Source organism: Eimeria acervulina, genomic scaffold (genome assembly GCF_000499425.1).
Source record: "Eimeria acervulina Houghton genomic scaffold, Eah_scaff35, whole genome shotgun sequence".
NCBI lineage: Eukaryota > Apicomplexa > Conoidasida > Eucoccidiorida > Eimeriidae > Eimeria > Eimeria acervulina.
In genome coordinates this window covers 49,347-68,397 of record NW_013549864.1, presented here as the reverse complement: position 1 = coordinate 68,397, position 19,051 = coordinate 49,347, and the positions used below count along the sequence as shown (strand labels likewise).

Below are 19,051 nucleotides of genomic sequence, written 5' to 3'. Positions count from 1 at the left end.
CAGTTAATATGCGCTTCTTTCATTCTGAAGAAACCCACTGCACATTTTTCGACGCATTGTGTGCATACTGCATGAACAAATGCTGCTGGGCCTGCGAAGCGTTCTACAGCTGACCCCAAGGGGAAATATCTTGAATCCAGTGGGCCCGGTCCTGTTCAACTTGATGATGCGTACACGGGCTAAAGCCTTGGGGACATGAGCAGCTCATGGCCTCAACGTCCCACCCTATATCTAGGCGGCTGGACATGTCGACAACCCTACACTGGACGCTTGCTGCGCAGGCGAAACATACGAAAGATACTTTTGCAATATAACCATTGTCATCTCATTTACTTCGCCAAAACTAAAAAGAATGGGAGAAATCAGATGCGAAAAATACAATCGGTGTAAATCCCTACCGCCAACTGGAGGGGGAGTCGTTGTCGTTGTTTGTGCCGTATCAACAGCTGCGATGCAAACAGTCCAACCTCCTTTGAGAATATGTGGCAAGCAGCGGCTGATCCTGCCACTGTTTTTCTACACGGATTGAGCGATAAAAGTTTCCCAGCTTTCTGTTCTAGTGCCCTCACAAATTAGGGAGAATGTTCACCTGGTAGCTCTCCTTAGAGTAACTTACCGGGCTCGATGTAGCACTTCGCTTGCAGCTCTTGCGAGGCGCTGGCTATGAAGCATTCCCAAGCCAGTGGAGGTGAGCATTTTTCAGATATTGCTGTGCACTCTGCAACACAGTCTGCATCAGTAGCCGACCCCTGCGCACCGTACCAAGCGCGGAGGAAAGCAAGAACGTCCCGTCTTTCGCTGCGGCACTGCAAGTTATGAAGCTAGGGAAGAGGCCTCTGCACGTCTACAGAGTTCCAATTTGTCGCTCATCGATCCGTTACACCTCCATATGCTAGCACAATAAATGGCACAATGTGTCAGTTTCCTTGTGCCACTGCCGACCACGCAAACCTACACCTTTAGACTTGGCTTTGGCGCAGTTGGGCGTGAAATCTGCAGAGCGCGCAAAACGTCAACACGTCCGTCGAGCAACTCTACTGCCGTGCCCGCTATAGAATTTTAACAGAAAGAACCACCGCAAGCGCAAGGTTGTGCTCTTCAGGGGCAGGCGGACATATCTTAGATACCTGGAATGGTTGCGTCAGAGGTCCCCGAGGATGCTGAGTCGAAGCGGATGGGGCACGCATAGCAAAACATCAAATGAACCCTTCCCTAGATTTGTTTTCAGGCGAATTATACAAACGTGATGGCTTGTAGAACATAGAACAATGCCCCTTTAGTCGGTCGCTTACGGTCTTTGATGTGAAGAACCATAAGTAATACGGTAGCGAATAAAACGGAGACTTCTTCAAAGACGAAATCCTCGCAAGATTCTTGAGAAATCACATATAGCTTGGGACTCCACCTGGCAGTGGGCGAGGCAATTTCCAGTTGGTCTTTTACTAGCATCTTTGTCTTGCCACCTACCCTCACCACCACGGAGCCAAAGATCAAGGGAGGTCGATTGCCGAAGACCTCCGTAGAGTACGTGATGGTGTTAGACCATCCGGACTTGGGATCCATTAACTTTGTCTGCGTGGAGGGTGCAAGACCAAGCATGAAAGGAAAATTAAAGTTAAACATCTTCGGGCTGCAAAGGACTCAAGAAACTGCCCTCCATCAGGACTTAGTCGTGCTTCCGAATCACTGGGAATGTTCACCCAGTACTGTGTAGTCATGCTCAAAGCGCGTGGTCCCCACCTCCAAGGTCAAATTGTTCGTTTTGCAGCCAATAGAACACTGAGAATCCGAGACGGCGTCCATATATAGATAGCCGACTTTGTATTTCACCTCATCCGTTGGTGTGGAGGTACTCTCGATGATGATGGTGGCTGACGAGGTGCTGACTTTTAAGACTTTAATGGAAGGGATTTCCGTCATAGGGAGATTCGCTGGGATGTTTTGAATTTGTGCCAGAACAATTGGCTGCTCCAATGTCGCACGCAAATTGCAGAAAAAAGGCGAGGGCAACACAGTTGTGCAATGTGCGTATGGTGGCCAGTGGCGTGTTTCTTATAGCTCAGACATTGTCGCGTCCCTTGGTGACTAGCCTAAGAGCGCTTTGCCTACCGAGGAAGTGCGCAACTTAAGGCCAGGAAGCAGGTCTATTTCCTCCCCAACAGTAGCATCAACAGTGGCAGCTCGAATCAATGTACCAGAGGTTGGCATGGTGAAGCTGTCCTCGGAAATGGCCATCCAGCTCACTTGAGCGTAGGCAGGTGCATAGCCTGAATGGTTCCAGAGCAGTAAAGCCACAACACGGGCTCTGACTGGCAAGCGCAAGCTTCGTACTGAATGCGCTCACGTGACTGTAACCCTGCAGCTGCAGCGCTCACCAATTCTACAGTGGTCCTCAGCTAGGCGGATGTAAAACCCAGTTTCCGATACTGCTGTTATTTGTACCTGACCAAATGTTCCAAGCGGATCGAGAAGACCTGCAGACAAAGAAAGCAACAACACTTCTTTACCCTAAGCGCCAGACCAGTTGGTAATGGGTTCCCGTTCCCACTCCAGTACAGAAGTCCAGAGAAACTGAGGGTCCTGCTCTTAAGCCTTGCTAATATACTTGAAGAATGTACCTATGAATACCACTGGATTTGGCGAAACAGGAGATTCAAAGTCCACAGCTTTCCACTCGGTCGTTACAATAGCGGTACCGGCCACCATGTTGGAGTCTGCAAAAAATTCCGAGAAGAAACACGCTAAACCTAGCTTCACAGCAGCACCCCCGAAAAGCTTCTCATCGACGAGAGTATTGAGCAATTATGTGGCATATTGGATTTGCCTGCACGTCCCATCAAGGCATTCTTCCAAAACAGATGCAGTGTCGAATATGGCTTCACAACTGCGCTCACCCTGTTGTTCTTTATCCTCTAGTTCTGCAGGAAAGCACCACACAGACAAAATGCACTAGGTATACCAGAGTGTGTTTTTCGTTAGAGAGTCCAGTTTGGAGTGCTCTTTAAGCGTAAAAAAAAGCAGTGGCCGTATGTGGTCAGTCATGCCCTTACCTGATGGGACACTGCACTGCTTCAGTATCGAATGGGTCTTCTGCGTCTCATAAAGACATGCTGAAGCATTCGAAGGCTGAGTTTCTTTGCAAGTGGAGTGGACTTCGTGGCACCAGTATGCACACTGGTAATCGGATACATCGTTCTTGTTGAGAGAGATTGTTCCATCACAGCTTGGCTGCAGGCCTGTGACGCCGTACGCACGCTACGATAGCAAAGCAGAATCAGATTGGTCCAGAGAGGTAATTAAAGAGTAAGGCGCTGGAATTGTTGTGGTGGTGGGTTCAACCACCACAACGCTCCCAACGTTGACAAGGTTCAAAAAAAATCCTGCTACGGGTCGCGCAGTTGCCGTTCACCTGTGGGCGTTGAGGAAGTGACGGTAGCGTCAACTGCAGGAGAGCACAGCGCAGCACACAAGTACCCATTGTTTCAAATAAACGTCTCTGATGAAGGTGGGTCTGATATAACTTCAGTCTCTCTCAGGGCAGAAACTAGAACACGACAAGCGACACTGCCAGTGGCGTGTGCTCACCTCGGCAAAAAATCCCCTTGTACTCCGACGATCTTGTACATCCAGTTGCAACTCCAAAGTCTGTATAAATAGTTCCCGAGTCCTCCATAACTCCCATGTTCCGCAACAAGATGAGTCCGCCTTTTCCTTGGTAGTGGTCTTTGAAATATCCCATCCAGTCGTGAGCGAGCATTTTGACCTCACTTTCAGTGCATGGCTCCATCGTTGGGTCATCGCATCCACATGTTCTATATTTATCATTGTATTGCGGAGATATCCCCCGTATTCCACAGGTTTTACGCAGGCTGTTTGGCACGTAGCAGTCCGTTATATTATCATTGATGCAGGCCCACTTATTCGCACTGGACGAACACTTATTCTGCCAGCAGATCATTCATATGGAGCACACGAGAGCATCTGCAATGATTCAAAGTGACATGATTTACTTTTGCATGGGGTAAAAATAATTCATGTCAGTTGCTTAAGTAAAGTTCCTTGCTGCCAACTTGTGAAATGTCAAACTTGCTCTTCGCAGCCCCCTTTACCGGACCTGTTTGCCCGCCACGCTTCCTATTGCAAATAAGAACGTCGTAGACCTACCTTGAGTACGTGCGAGCACGTTTCTCTGCAGAGTTCATCGTGGGAAGAACGTTTTCCAGGTTTCGTAGAAAATGACTCTTCGCAGAGGGGTGCTGCACGCTCACCAACACATAACCCAAAAAAATAAGCAACAAGCCCAAGCATTTCAGAATCGCTGGAAAGGACGGGTACAAAGCCACATCCCACTGTCCTTCAATGCACTTCAGAACTTAACTCCATTCAGGCATACGGTTGCACGGGCCCCGCGGGACACAATTTTTCCTGGCTTATCTATTGCTGAGACGCCACAGCGCAGGGTTCAAGCGTTACTCTTGTAAAACTCACTTGGGTTCATCATGCCTTCATCCGGGTCTTGCTCCACAGGGTCTATGCAGAACACACAGGGCGTGCATTCTTTCCGACTCGGCAGCCCACTCCCACTCCACAGGTACGCCGCCACTAGCTTGTCGCAGTGCGGACAGCCAGAGCGTGCTCCGACTGAAATTCAGCCTTACGCTTGCAAAGGATCTTGACGAATTCACTTAAGCAGTCGTACTCGGAGGAGGGTGCCCAAATTGTAAATGTTAACTCGCCATCTTCATCAACAGATACACCACGAGCGCCGCTCAGGACGAAACTTTCGGGCGGTGTAATCAATGCTTGCCAAGATGTTAATGCCTACGCAAATCAGAGCGGCCAAACTAAAACAGGGATTTGCGGTAAATCTCAGGCATGCATTCGCGGATGATTCAGCATACTCCTTACAGTAATCTCCTCCTGTGTTGCTGGGACAGAGCCCTCCGCGCAGGAGCAAGAAGGTATGTTTCCAGAATAAACAATGTTTCCAGATAACGCGTGGGGAATAATACCATACCCGCCCAATGACTCTAGTCCTGCAAGCTCACAAAGTACGCACGTCAGCAGTGCCTGCATGCCTTTTGGGCATCAGGGCGCTCGGCGGCCAGTTTGAGCTATTTGAAAAAGTAAGGTAATGGCCTCCTGGGAGCACTGTTTCTGGGACAGATACCACCGATTCAAGCAGGCTAACTCACTCAACTTGCAGTTGTAAAATACAACAAGACTGAATGCGTCGCATGATGGACACAACTCCAACGTAGGAGGAAACTGGTTCCCGAAGACGGTGCATTCCGTCAAGGTGCGAGAAGTACATGCTTGCTGTACAACGCTGGTGGCATCATGCACTTGGCAGGCTGACTTCAGTTCCCCGTCGACAATCACCTGATACACATTGCAGCAAACAAACGGCCGTTACGCAGGCTCCCTCCCGGGTGAGCACTCCGCTTTGCAGGCCGACTGGAAGGAGCAGCTAGCCGCAGAGAGGCTAATGTGATAATGAACGCATGCAACCACACAAGGCTAAGCCCTCCAAATTCTCTAGCTGCTGATGGATTTTTACTACACACTAGCAAAAGCATGTGACAATTCACTAGTATATCTAGATGCTAGTAGTAATCCCGTAGGACCGTTTCCTAGTTGGCAGTCCCAAAGTGGTCCATGTTGTATACAGGAGCATTCGCCTGGCCCTGCTTTTTTCAAGGACTTCGCGACGCTTCCCCTACCCACAAGCGATCCTACAGTGATGCAGTAGCCAATACGCATATCCATACGGATTCCCTTAAAGTTTCCAGCATAAGGCATCGTACCGAGTTGCAACCATATGAGGCGCCAACAATGTCAGCGAAGCGTGAATCAGGGCATAGGTCGCGCACGACAAAGCTTCCGTCCGTGGAGCCGAAAACGGCCCGACGGTCTTCAAGAAACAGCACAAGCAACAGGTACAGCGCATGCACTCTGGGTGACAATTCACCAGCCCCCTCGAGCGAGGATGAGAGGGATATGTAGTTGCAGCTGCTCACCATATTGTGGGATCGGAGAGAAGTATGGACGCTTGTCTGAGCGCAATACAATGCGTTCCGTTCACTAGTTATTTCATAACTGCATGTTTTGGCATGAACCGGTGTGTCCCTCTGCCTGCAATCACTGAGCCGTACCGTATGTGCAGTTAATGGCGATTTCGCTAAGGGTCGAAGTAAGAGCCCAAGGGTTATCAGCATGCCACTGCCTCATCAATAACACAAATTCATCATATGGAGACGGGTTTGCAATAGCTTGATCCTTAAACATATCCCATAAATCGAGGCACAGATTCCTGCAAACGGCCTCTTCTAGAGTATCCACCGTCTGGTCAGAGAGATTAGTGCATTGGGGGCCGCCATCATTGACAGTTCTTGTCTCCTCTGCAGACACATAGACGGACACCTTTTGAGGGAGAAAGTTACCGGAACGGGTGTCTATCTTCAGAACGCGCTACTGCTTGTTAAGGGCTGCATACACGTAGGGGCCACCCTCTAGTCAAGCGCTGGTTGGCAAATTAAATATCTCCGTCATTTCTCGAAACCCCCGCAAAATAACCACTCCCTTTTGATTTCACAGGCCAACTGTTGTCATTAGTAGCTCATACAACGTGCCTTCGCAGAGGATGTATAGGTCGTCTGAATAGCAATCAATTGCAGCATCCGCAAGCAGTGAGAACTGCTTCTGTGTAGTCTTGAACCTGCTCACAAATCATCTCGCGTATAGTTAGTTCAAAGCTTAGCGGAGTTGTGGGTTCCAGGCTCGCAAATTTGGAGCAGTTTACCAGCAGGACAGTCCAAGGAAGACGACACACAGCAAGCCACTGGTCCAGAAAAGGCAGTTGTATTGTCTGTACGTACGCTATTCCCTCAGCAATTACAATTGTTAGGCCTTCAGGCACGGAAGTCCTCCAGCCTGCATTACTGAACGCCTGATGAACGCTGCATGTTGACCTGCCATTCGGGCAGCTGCATATACCTGCATAGGAGATCAAGCTAGCGCAGTTAGCAGCTTCTTACAGCATTTCGATGCGTCTGTTCCCCAAATAGCGCATGTTCATGCAACTGCAACACATTCAGTCAAGCCTTCTGCGCAGCAGAGACTTTTGATGCACGGGGGGGAGGGTTAGGTAATAGATAGCTCTTCGAAAAAGCGCAGAGCCATGTTACCTGTGTGGTTGTAAAAACTTCGCAAAGGGTGTGCAGCTAGGCACGATGGCTTGCCAGATGCTGAATATCAGCACAAATGCGCACAAATATCCAGAAACTGACTCAAGAACAATGCACCAAGAGTCTCGGTATGCTTTAAGAACACAACACGTCGGATGGAACTCACCTGAACCGCAGTTAAAACGCATCAGCATGGAGGGGTTTAGAGCTGCTCCGCATAGGGTGACCAGAGCAGCAGCCATGAATGCGTCCTCCGTTACATTGCACGCCGCTGAATCGGAAGACGCTTGTCCTTGGCAGAAGTTGTCCATTAAACCTGTGATGTCTTGAATTCCGCATGACGGCGTTTCAGGTAGCTTCCCGTTCAGGACAAACTCATCGCTGAAGAGCACTTGAACGAGCTGGACAGCATCTTTGCCGCATGCCACCTCCGTATTCCACGTGCTGCCGCTTGCTGTGTCACTCCACGTAATAAGTTGCTCAAAGGCTGTGAACCAGGGCAGAAACACCTTAGAGCTCCGTAAACTGCAGCGAGTGATTAGATTTCTCACTCAATTTCGTCTATCGAAGCGGTCGAACCGTGTTTCTAGACAGCCTATATGTGCTCACTGTATTGTTCTTCTGGTGAAGAAGGAGGTCTTGACGCTGAGCAGGAAAGTGGCACAAGCATAGACAAGCATGCAAAATGGCTTAGAGTTCAAAGGGTGGAGCTCACGGTCATTTTCCAAGTCCAGCCAAGCCGTTGGGAGTTGATGCAGCGGCTCAGCCTAAAAGCCCAACGGGCTAAATAAGCATTAAAGGAATTACCAAAAGAACAGCTGGTAGATAACTCTCCAGCCAAACGATCATCGAATAGATCTCCCCACGCCTCCACTATCGCTGACGCTGTCGAGAAGTCAGTGTTGAAGCATTCCATTGGATTGGGGCACTTCATGTATTTTTCCTTGTGCTGGGACCACATCGTCCCGCATGTAAGTTCACAAATTGGCAGCAGGTCTGAAGAAACAGACTGTGCGTTCCAGCAGTTTGGGCCCATGTTTTCATGTTTACTTGATTCTTGCGCTGCATAATCATCACAATTGCATGCTTCACTCGCCAGCAAGCATAAGATATATACACATATATGTGTATAAATACATCTGTATGTCTATATATATATATATATATATATAAACATAGACATATACCAACCTTAGAGCTTCCCTCAGCAATAGATATGTTTCCAACGTAATTGTGTTTTCTAGCATAGCTACAGTTACTCTTCGGCTACCAAACGAGTGCATGAAAATCGGAGCGACGAGCTTTGCTGACCGTGTGCAATGAGTAAGTAAGAAGAAGCAGCGTCGTTCAGCTTTGCGCCTGTCCGGCAATCGCTTATAATTCGAAGCACGCAACTTGTGTTAGAATTGGAATCGACGGCGTAGCTGTGTGAAGCTGACACAGAAGATGGAAGGATAAATGCTAGGACGGGAGAGCCAAGGGAATGCGAAAACCCATTGCCCGATGTGATCAGCGTTGACGGCCTAAGCTGCGGTCAAGGAACACGCATACGATTTCCCCACAGGATTAGGGCGCCTAGACAGTTGTGAATCGCCCATGGCTTAGTAGAACGTTGTACCTAGGTGGCATTACATCGATTGAGCGCCTTACTTCAATGTCCACTCCGCCAAAATGGGTAGGGACGGAGGCACCAAGACCCATGATTGCTACACCGACGGTGGGCAGGTTATTCGTGGTGGACGTGGTTAGCGTAATAGTATATCTTTTTCTTCGAGAGGAGATGGAGCCCCTAACGTAAACGTTTACCGTCATGTTCAACGCAGCCGCCTTTTCTTCAATATATGCCATGTTCTGGATCTGTGCGAGGACAACATAGTTTGACTACGAAACAGAAGCAAAAACACCAGAGAAATAAGGGCGGCGTCAAGACTGAATGGTTGCGAAGTCGCGCCAGCGGAGGGCGGCCTCAATATATCGGATAGCTTTCGCTAGTTGTCATATAAGTGGCACAACTGTGTCTCAGTGCGCTAGTCAGCTTATTGCCTAAAACAGTGATTCCATACGCTTATACGGTCCCAGTCGTGAACATAATAGGAGTATGTTTGGACAGCCCCAGGAGAAATGCTTGAGTAACTGTTCAACTGAACATAATCCGCTACGTAGTCCCGTCCAGCCGTTTTGCGCCAAGCAATGTAAGGTAAACCAATCCAAGTCCTTGAGAGGTCCGCCGTTATGCACGATGGCACCATCACGCGGGCCGTAAATCCATTCGCGTCCACCTCTCCTACCTGAATGTTGAGACAGTAGTTGCACCTGCGTACGAAATTTTTTGGGGCAATGTTTCCTCCCCAATTCAGTTAAACCTGAGACCTCACCTGTGGCTCTATCGGGTAGTCGCCAATGTAGTCAGGTGAGCCCAAGAAGACAAGAGGCTTTTCCAGTGGATTTGGGAATTCAAATCTTTCCCAGGCGCCATCGCCTTTGAGGTATATCTTTCCCGTCACGAAATCTGTACGCGCACACAGCAATTTTGGAAAAGCCCCGACATCCGATGGGAGCTGATGATGCAGTAGCTGGCACAGAAACAAATATCTGTATGTGAATAATAAGATTCAACCCAGTGCGCTGGACCTTCCCACATAGTGTACTAAGCAGGGGAGAGCAGTGTGGTGATCAAAAAGCTTGCGTAGATTCTCCGTACGTCACCACGACAACCAAGGGGGTGTACCTGGCGAATCGGCATGGCAATAAATAACCAGTGTAAGCGCTGCCACAATGAGCAGTTGCAGCATCTTGGAGGGGAGATGCTTCGGCCGAGTCATCTTCCTTCGCGAAAGGGAGAGATGCACAGCGAGGTAGTGTACACTGGATACTTCTACGGCGCCACCCGACCACGCGGCACCTGACCCAGTAGGGCTAGAAGAAAGAAGCGCATCTGCATGCTCAGCCGATCCGGAATAGCCCTGCAGGGGGTAGATCCATAGGCGTAATCCTATATATGTGTAGCTGGAAGGCCATACGAATTGCAGTGTTCACAGACGTTACGCTCGTGCTCCCTTCGAAGCCACCCGACTGGGGAGATCTTCGTCGACTTCTGCTTGGGATGAAGTTTCCTCAACAGAGGGGCTTGCTTTGAAAGGTAGGTGCCTCGTAAGCACCGGAGTGTGACCATTGAGCCCCCTGCCAGGAAGCATCAGCACACACACAAAACGGACGGGAGCCGTTTAGCAAAACATTACTACACCAAGTCACTCAAGTCAAAGTAACATTTGCCGGGTCTACGCAAAAGTGTATGTTCATTATGGCAGGCCCAGGATCTGTTGCGTTTGCCTCAATGAGGCACACCATGCAATCAGCTGGTAGTTCATCAGGCATCCATATCAATGAAGAAATATAAGCCGAGTTTCGAGCAAAATTAGTTTAATAAATACACTTCCTACACAGTAGTTACTGAATAGTCTGCAATGTAGGTGCCAGCCATGGGAGCAGGTGGTGCTCGGGGCCGACAGAGTCCCTGGCCGAGACGAAGTTTTCGTCATCAGCAGGATGTTCATGGAGGGCAATCATGTCTGATAACAGACGAAGTTAAAACTTTCTCTGTACAGGAATCTAATTATGCTATTCTCCACAATAGAGATCCGGCATGCCCTTCCATGCCCTAGACACGTGGCTGGCCACGCGGCATTGTTTTTGTACTGAGGAGCTGAATCCACAGCAAGGCGCGGTCTCCAGTGATCCCACAGTAGAGTAAGTGAGTAAATAATGAGAAAACATAGCGCACCGGTGCACAGTCGTCCTGGCCCTGCCAGCAACGTGCAGTATCGCGTAAGAATGCTAAGTAATTCCGTCTAGGCGAAGCCGTCCGCTGACAAGGCGCCTGACTCACATATTCCCGATGACAAAGTGAACGAATCTGCACGGCTTCCGACGCATAGTGTTCTTGGTGATGACTGAATTCTTACATTCATGCATGCGAGTCTCCCGCGTTCTCGACGATTCTCCATCACCTGCAGACTGTTTCTACAGACGCTTTCCCGTTAATGTGCCAACCTGCCTTGCCGGTGTATACCCAGCAAGCATACGGCGTAAGCCCAAGCGATGTGCATGCGTCTGCACAGTATACAGCATCTGCTTGAAGGCCACAAGGCGGTGCGAAGGAAGCATTTGAGGTACGCGGAATTGGCTGTGGATGGCAAGCACTTTAGCTCTTTAGCATTAATATCTGGGCAGTAATCTGCAGTAAAGAACCAGTTCAACTGGTCCAGGGTCCCAGGCTCTCCAACGTTAGGTTGCAGCACTTCTCTCGAATAGCGCAGTGAGCTTGCCACCGCGCCGTGGCATATGCATGGCAAAGCAACGCCACCCCTCGGTCCCTAAGAGTGCTAAAGAAGACCGGGCATTGCTTCCCATTACGTATGTTGCTTGGATTGACGTTGCCACAGGAACCTCTAAAGCTCAATTGCTAGTATACGCCTCTCCCTGGATGTGGTGTGGGAACCCACAGGAAGTGAAATGTTCTAATGTTCAGTTGTAGGCACTTTTGAAATTTGAGTATCACGTCGCTGCAGCTGAGGTACAAGCAAACGATTGCAGCGGACCCTTCTGCAAACTGGCAAATGGCGATCGCTTTCTACCGCCAGGCGTCGAATGAATCTCCGCCGACAGCGCACAGAGAGTGCAAGTCGCCAAGAGACGCATCGGTCAAGCAAATGCCCCATGTGGGGGAAAGCCAGCGTGTTGTGTATAGTGGTCCCCGTGGGCATCCATCCGATAGCCTTTGAGCATGATGAAATCAACATACGCAAGTCCAACTGTATTCTTGCGTAGATCTCGATCTCTACTGCATCAGTGGATTGGCTGTATTGCAGTAGTGCAACCTAGACGGATGACTCGGCGGCTGCCTTTCGTATAACATACTGCAGGATTCCTCCGTTTCTGAAGTATTCCAGCTCTACCTAGAAAGACAACAAAACCGCTTTGAACTTCTGAGAATGGCCAAACCCCACAAGAATTTCCTGTCAAGAACATATGCATCCAAAGGGTGCACTGTATGTCTCACCTTTGTCTGCAGGCGGCATTTAGCGGTGAACTGGCGACCATCACCCAGCTGCACCGGAACTGTTGCGTTTACTCCCACAATTGTCAGGTCGATAGAAAACTCTTCCATTCCTGAAGCATACGCATCTACGGGCCGGGGAGGCTGGCTGCATCCCCGCAGTGCATTGTAATCATTGGGTATCATCCGAGTCTCTCTGCATGGTGAATGCACCTCCACGCAGTACCTGTAATTCCGAGTGAACATGCAGACTCTCCTTCTAAAAACTGGAGTGGAAGCACCCCCATTCCAACTAAGTTGGATCTGTGAATCCGTTCGTAGCTCTCTGCAATTACTGCCTTCACGCCTAGTAGGGCCACGCCCTTCGCTGCCCAGTCCCTGCTGCTTCCACAGCCGTACTCTTTTCCTGATTCGCACATGTATTTTAGCTTGTAAGCTATAAGGTCGACACGAATTTTGATGGGCTGCTCTGATTTAAAAGGATGCGGCACAGCCAACTCTGCAATACGAGCGGCAGTATGAGCGTGAACTACGGAAACAGGCTACAGAAACTGTAGTTTAATGCCGCACAACTAACCTGCGATAATAATCAGAGGAGTATGAGATTCTCTGTACAACTGAGGAAGACAGCAGTCCACAGAAACTTCATAAACACTGGTGCATACCGAAGTAGCCGTCAAGGCTCCTGTCTCGAAACAATTTCTACCTGATTTGGTTAACGCACCTCTGCTGCGTCGTAGACTGGCATTTCCCTTCCAGACGGGATGTGTTTAGTGATTGGCCCCGCAGACGAAGCCAGCTTGTTGACCAGCCGAATGTTTGCAAAGGTTCCTTGTAGCACAGCAGTAATTCGCATGATACGCGTGCCCCCATGTAAAGCGAGCAGGAATTTTTCCTGGTCTTACTACTGGAAGATATTTCTTTGCATGTTTAAAGATCTGGTTCCACGGGGCTGAACAACAGCGAACCTCGAGTCATGACTTCATCATTACCCCGACGACTCCCATATGAGTTGAAGTCCCGTTGCTGTGAGCGGAAGCATTAGTCCTCTTGAACGTCTACGCTACCCTTGTGTTAGCTTTGAACGTCACAAAAGTGTGATGAAACAGTTGTGGGATTTCAACCGCATGCTCCCTTGAGAAGCCAAGATAGTAATTTGGTGCAGGTGCAGCTTACCGTCACGCCTTTGGCAAGAAGATAACGGCCAGCAGGAGAATTCTTTTCGATTCTTCCGGCAGGTGAAATGTGGTCTGTTGTAATGCTATCTCCTGAGAGAAACAATCGCAGCTTTGAGCTCAAGATGGTGACTAGATGGCAAATGCACTAGGTACTTCTAAGGCACCGTGCCCGTGCTGCAGTAGGTGGCATACCCAATAGAAGAAGACATCTAGCCTTTGTGATGGGCTCCATCAAATCCAGCTCCACTGTAAGGCTTTCAAAGAATGGAGGCCTGTGAATATATGTTGAATTGGTGGGCCACTTGAGTAGCGCGCCCTCAGGTGCTTCAAGTTTTCTCCAGCTGCGCTACCCACGTACACAAAATGCAAATACGCAGTTGGTACACGTGACTTCCACGTATGCGGCCTTCATTGGAAGCAAGTGGACGGCGCACCCTGGAAAAAGGGAGCTCAACTGTCTCTTGGGTTGGGCTGTACTGACCTCTCATTCCCTTGCTGTATATTCTGGTAGGCCTCCATGAATAGAGACGGGAGAAGGACGGTTTCCACCACCTCACTTACGGTGGCTGGGCTGGGCCAAATGTCGCGCAAAAACACTTCCTTGCCTGCAGAAAAAAGACAAGCAACACGCAAGATGCTGACAGGGCGAACTATTTGGCAATGCATTGCTCGCGCAGAAAATATACAGGGCAGGGTGTCATACCGTTTGTGCCAATACCCAGTGGTTCAGTTTCAAAGTCGATGTCCACTCGACCTGAACATGTTTCAACAATCCGCATCAATAAATTGTTCATCTCGTGCAGCAGCGTTGCTCATGTGGGCCCTGCGCTAAAAGATTCACAAAAAGGCCTACCAGCAATGGCAAAAGCGACACAAAGCGGTGGGGACGCCAAGTAATTTGCACGAGTGAGCGGGTGCACGCGACCCTCAAAGTTCCTATTTCCTGCCACCACAGTTCAGAACCCAGCATGATACGCAGCACAATCCACGCCTGCTTCGCCAATCTGAGCTAGCATACGCTTCTCAGAATCGAACGCTACCGGACTGCCAGCTCGGATTGTCCTTCAAGGAAGCGCACCAGAGAGTACAGCTGAGACAACTAGGTCGGAGTTTGACTGAATCGCTTCGGTCACTTCCTGCAACAGGACTCAGCCATGCAGCTACTTAAAGTTCAGCCGAGGGAAACCGATAAAACTTAATTCTACCGACGAAGGACCCAAAAGAAGAAAGCTGCAAGCGGTGCCTTTGTGAAGTGCCAACTACGTACCTCCGGAAGATCGCCACTGTTGCCAATGCACGTCATGCATCCAAAACCTGCATCAGTCAGAAATGCACCATACTGTGGCGACTGATTTGCCAAGGCAAGGGGGACGTCTTTTACCTGAAGAAAACTGATCGTGGCGCTGGAAAAGAACATGCTTTAATCCCAACCTGCCAGGTAAAACCCAAGCTTTTCGAGGGCTTGCAAGAGGCCTGCAGCTTCGAGGTAGCGCTGAACAACGTGGCTGCCTGGTGAGAGCGATGTTTTTATGTACGGAGCAACTGAAAGACCCAGCTCCTGAAATATGCCAATAAGCCATACAGTGGATCCGATTACTTCGCACTTGGCAACAAAGCTCGATGCCAAAGACGGCAACGAAGACTGACGTGGACGCTTGCTACCCAGTCATCCACATGCAGCGTTCCTAGCATGGAGACAGTCTGCAGAGCTCACCACTGCCTTGCGAGCTAATAGGCCAGCGCCAACCATTACGGATGGATTCGACGTGTTCGTGCAGCTGGTAATGGCTGCAATTACTACTGAGCCCTGATGTGCAAACGCAAGCACTTTACAGAAAAGTGCGTGAGCTCCAGCAGGTGGTGGACTTGGTTGCAGTACCTGTTTGGGCGTCTTAGTGCACGAGGGCATTATGTGTTACCTGTCTGAGTTCGTACGTCTTGCCCTGGAACGTCAGTGGGACACGGCACGAGACAGCCTCAGATTTCAGCCCGAAACCTTTGAAACCGGTGGGAGCGCTTAGGCTTGCCTGCACGCAAAAATATCCACCTCTGCGGAAACTAAAAGCGCCAATTGCAATGGCGTTCAAGCTGCATTCAATGGTTATACTCCGAGCTCACAATGAACTCTTTTTTAAGGTTGCGAAGAAGGACTTCGTCTTGTGGACGTTTGGGACCCGCAACACATGGCTCGATCTTGGACAGGTCCACCTCCAGCACGTCTGCAGCAGCCGCATCCATTACTAGTACATCGGTCACGTAAATTCCATTAAGTTATCGCATGTATATTCCCCTTCACTTCGGTTGAGGCAATTCACCTGTATAAGAAACTTCCGGCTCAGATTTGTCGTAGGTCCTGAACATCCCTTGTTGCAACAGGTAAGCTTTGATCTTTTCAACTTCTCCAGCGCTCCGGCCAGTGCTAAGTAAGTACTTGAGGGTCATTTCATCAGGAGGGAAGTAACCAATTGTGGCGCCGAATTCTGGACTCATGTTTGCAAGGGTTGCTCTATCTGGAGCAGAGAGTGTGGCGCAGGCCTCCCCGAAAAATTCGACAAAGTGGTCTACTACACCTCTTGTGCGTAATATGCGAACAACATGCAGAACGAGATCTGTAGTTGTGCAAGCGGGGTTCAACCGTCCAACAAGACGCACACCCAAAACTGGCGGAAGCGTCATTGATATTGGCTGGCCTAACATAGTCGCCTCCGCTTCAATGCCGCCCACTCCCCTGCGTGGAGAAGCCGCATAGCAACCATGAAAACAGAGAAGTGAGCGACGACCGGAGGCCATGAAAAGATGGAGGAGTTGTTGTTCTGCAAACTCTACAGATTTCGGATTTTAGTACGCAGGCACTAGCTTAGGATATTCGTATGACCTTTACAAAACAATCACGTAGTGCAGTGCAGCAGCTGCCCACAGTGTCTCACCAACCAACAATGCCCAGCCCATCGATCATGGTTGTGTGGGAGTCGGTTCCGACAAGTGAGTCGGGGAAGCACACTCCATTCCTTGTCACTACGACCCTGGCGAGGTATTCGAGGTTCACTTGATGAACAATTCCAGAGCCAGGTGGCACAATAAGCATTTGGGAAAATGTTTTTGCTGCCCATTTTAGGAAGGAAAAGCGTTCGCTGTTGCGATGCATCTCTATCTCCTCGTTGTATGCCACAGCGTCCTTGCTGCATCGAAGAGAGAATAAAACAGGGGAGATAAGGGAGGCACGCACAAGGATCGGGAAACGTGACTGAGGCTATCGGCTGTGGCAAAACGTGTTCCTGTGGAATCATATGGAATCATACCTTCTAGCCTTGTCCACCTGTACAGAATGATCAATAACAAGGTCCACAGGGACCTTGGGATTGATCTTCAGAGGGTCGCTTCCGAGCTTGACCATGGCGTCGCGCATGGCGGCGAGATCGACTACGCATGGCACGCCTGTGAAGTCCTGGAGGATAACGCGAGCAGGTATGAATGGAACATCTAGTGGACCAGTATTTCTATTGGTCTTTTTGTTGACGAGAGTATCCCACTCCAAAATGCGCTCGACATCAACCTCTGTGACAAGGAAGCCATCGCAGTTGCGAACAGCAGACTCCAATAGCACACGGATGCAGTGCGGAAGACGAGAAACCTTCTCCTTCCCCAGCGTCTGTATGTTATATATGTTTTCATCGAAGCCATGCAACCGCTCCAACAGGTGTGCATAAGGGTTTGCACCGCCGTTTCCAGTGTGGGAACGGCTGCAGGTGATATTCTCAGCTGGCCTGGGTGGTGAGTTGTCAAGCATTGTTGCTCTTATTTATGAGTAATCGTCTCTACAAGCTTATAAAGTGACGCATTCACTAGTGTGTGGCCTCCAGCCTGTCCCGGAAAACTATGGCATATCCGGAGGGCAGCTGGTTCGATATTCCTGCAGAAAACGACCACAGAGCAGTAATGCAGAAGCTTCTTAGCAGCAGAAGTTATAATAGGAATGTTGATAAGGCGCATGTGTAAGACTTCTCCCAATATTCAGGAATGCGTGTTCGGGGCTGTCCAGAGTTCCAGGCTGCGGCGGCGCAGACGCGGACCGCCAGCACGAAGATCTGAGCAAGGCGGCCGCCGCTACAACCCCTAGAGCCAACAAAGTATCTAATTTATGAGAAATTTCCTCCACGTCAAGAAATTATGGAGCTTCTAACGAGTTAATATGCGAAGACTGGCTTCTAATGGACACTCCCTATTTGCAAAATGAACCAGTGATGTATGGGATATTTGTAATGCACCAGCTGTGTCGGGACGAAGTACCTGTTGTTGGGCCGAATCTTCAAATCAAGAATTACATTGTCCCCGAGCAAAGCGTAACCGCAGTTCACCACACCAGCGCTGTGTTTGTTGTAAGGTGGTCTACCTGAAGGTGGTACATGGACTCAGCTTGCTTGCAGGTTGGCGCTACTGGGGGCCACAGATATTCCTCGCTTTCTTCTATTGTGAGCATATGCTAAACGGGGGCTTGTGTCGCGTGCACTGCCTGATGCTCGTTCGTGTACTGCTGCTTGTGTAGCACGATGTGTTTGAAGTTGGTATCTGCTCTCCTCTTGTTTGCATTCTAGTTACTGATGGACAATACAGTGTTTCCCAACCGTCTTATGACTTAGTGAATGCAACGCAGTTGGCTTGTTAATGCTTGCATGCTGGGTTGCGGGCAAGAGTGTGCTGGAACTCCTCTCGTCACCAGCCTCAGACGCCTGTGTCGCGGTGTGCAGGAGGCCGGGAGACGGGAGATAAGGCGAACTGCTTTGTACTAAACTCGTATCTTCACCGTTTTGACTTTATTGCACCTCACAGCTGTCTTCAGCTAAGGTTTGCAACACTCCCTGACCTTAGCAGGTTCTTCAGGGGCAGGAGAGAGCAGGGAACGCCACCCGCAAAGATGGGGGTCTGGTGTACATCACTGATTATCCGTGAAGGCTTTTGGAGTGAAGAAAGGAGGGGAAATGTTTATATTTTCCTGGGATCCCTCTGCGGGATGCAACGCCCGGATGCATCCCGCATGCGTTGATGCTGTGGTGCGGCAGCCGATCACCACATATAATTGTGTATGGTGCAATGCACGCTAAAAATGGTGGTACCAAACATGGGTGCGCCTGAATGGTCCCCTTAGTGCCCTGTCCGAGGCTCGGGCTGCCGCAGCGCTGGGCCTGGAAACAAAGATTGACGCTGCGCGAAGACTGTTCGCGGCGTGATGTACTAGCCGTCCAGTGGTTTTCCGTGCAGTTCGAAGCCCTTTGAAACTTAATACATCTGGGGAGGCTTCTTCGATTGGGCATAAGTCCGCTTTTCGTCAGGCGATAGCCAGATTTAAAACTCCAAAACTGCTGCTTGCATGAAACCATCACGACGGAATGCATGCATTGCTCCGTGGCTTCCAGCACTGCCTCTGCACCGTGTTCGTGTGTCATCTCCTTTTTTCTTGGGCCACGAATTCCATTCCTCATATTGTACGGGATGCAGATGTTGTTTGGCGTGCTGGCAGATGTAAAAAATGATCCCCGCCACGTAATCTCCAAGTGTCCCCTTCTCTGGACGCCGAATGCACCCTCTCCACTGACTCAGCCATTGCCTGCCTAGCATTATGTTGTGGTGAACGA

General features: G+C 49.7%; 2 protein-coding genes across 2 annotated transcripts; both read right to left on the bottom strand.

Annotated features, from left to right (window-relative positions):
- Positions 1–103: 103 nt before the first annotated feature.
- EAH_00007630 (Microneme protein 14, related) lies at positions 104–10,668 on the bottom strand (the record flags this gene model as incomplete). The annotated part of the gene is made up of 27 exons (XM_013395814.1): positions 104–273; positions 617–749; positions 956–993; positions 1,293–1,572; positions 2,110–2,267; positions 2,376–2,474; positions 2,619–2,714; positions 2,895–2,918; positions 3,051–3,236; positions 3,586–3,943; positions 4,165–4,256; positions 4,489–4,530; positions 4,659–4,821; positions 4,909–5,036; positions 5,196–5,382; positions 5,808–5,914; positions 6,156–6,401; positions 7,188–7,247; positions 7,354–7,674; positions 7,797–7,832; positions 7,995–8,249; positions 8,499–8,715; positions 8,838–9,044; positions 9,251–9,475; positions 9,563–9,760; positions 9,944–10,150; positions 10,639–10,668. 27 exons carry the CDS (start codon positions 10,666–10,668, stop codon positions 104–106), a joined length of 4,263 nt encoding a protein of 1,420 aa, XP_013251268.1.
- Positions 10,669–12,064: 1,396 nt separating this feature from the next.
- Positions 12,065–17,208, bottom strand: EAH_00007620 (Aconitate hydratase 1 family protein, related; the record flags this gene model as incomplete). The annotated part of the gene is made up of 16 exons (XM_013395813.1): positions 12,065–12,142; positions 12,247–12,356; positions 12,470–12,712; positions 12,821–12,860; positions 13,420–13,511; positions 13,614–13,762; positions 13,903–14,026; positions 14,125–14,175; positions 14,275–14,364; positions 14,853–14,979; positions 15,136–15,228; positions 15,341–15,448; positions 15,540–15,640; positions 15,737–16,149; positions 16,349–16,600; positions 16,721–17,208. The coding sequence occupies 16 exons, from the start codon at positions 17,206–17,208 to the stop codon at positions 12,065–12,067; spliced, it is 2,559 nt and encodes an 852-aa protein (XP_013251267.1).
- Positions 17,209–19,051: the final 1,843 nt, after the last annotated feature.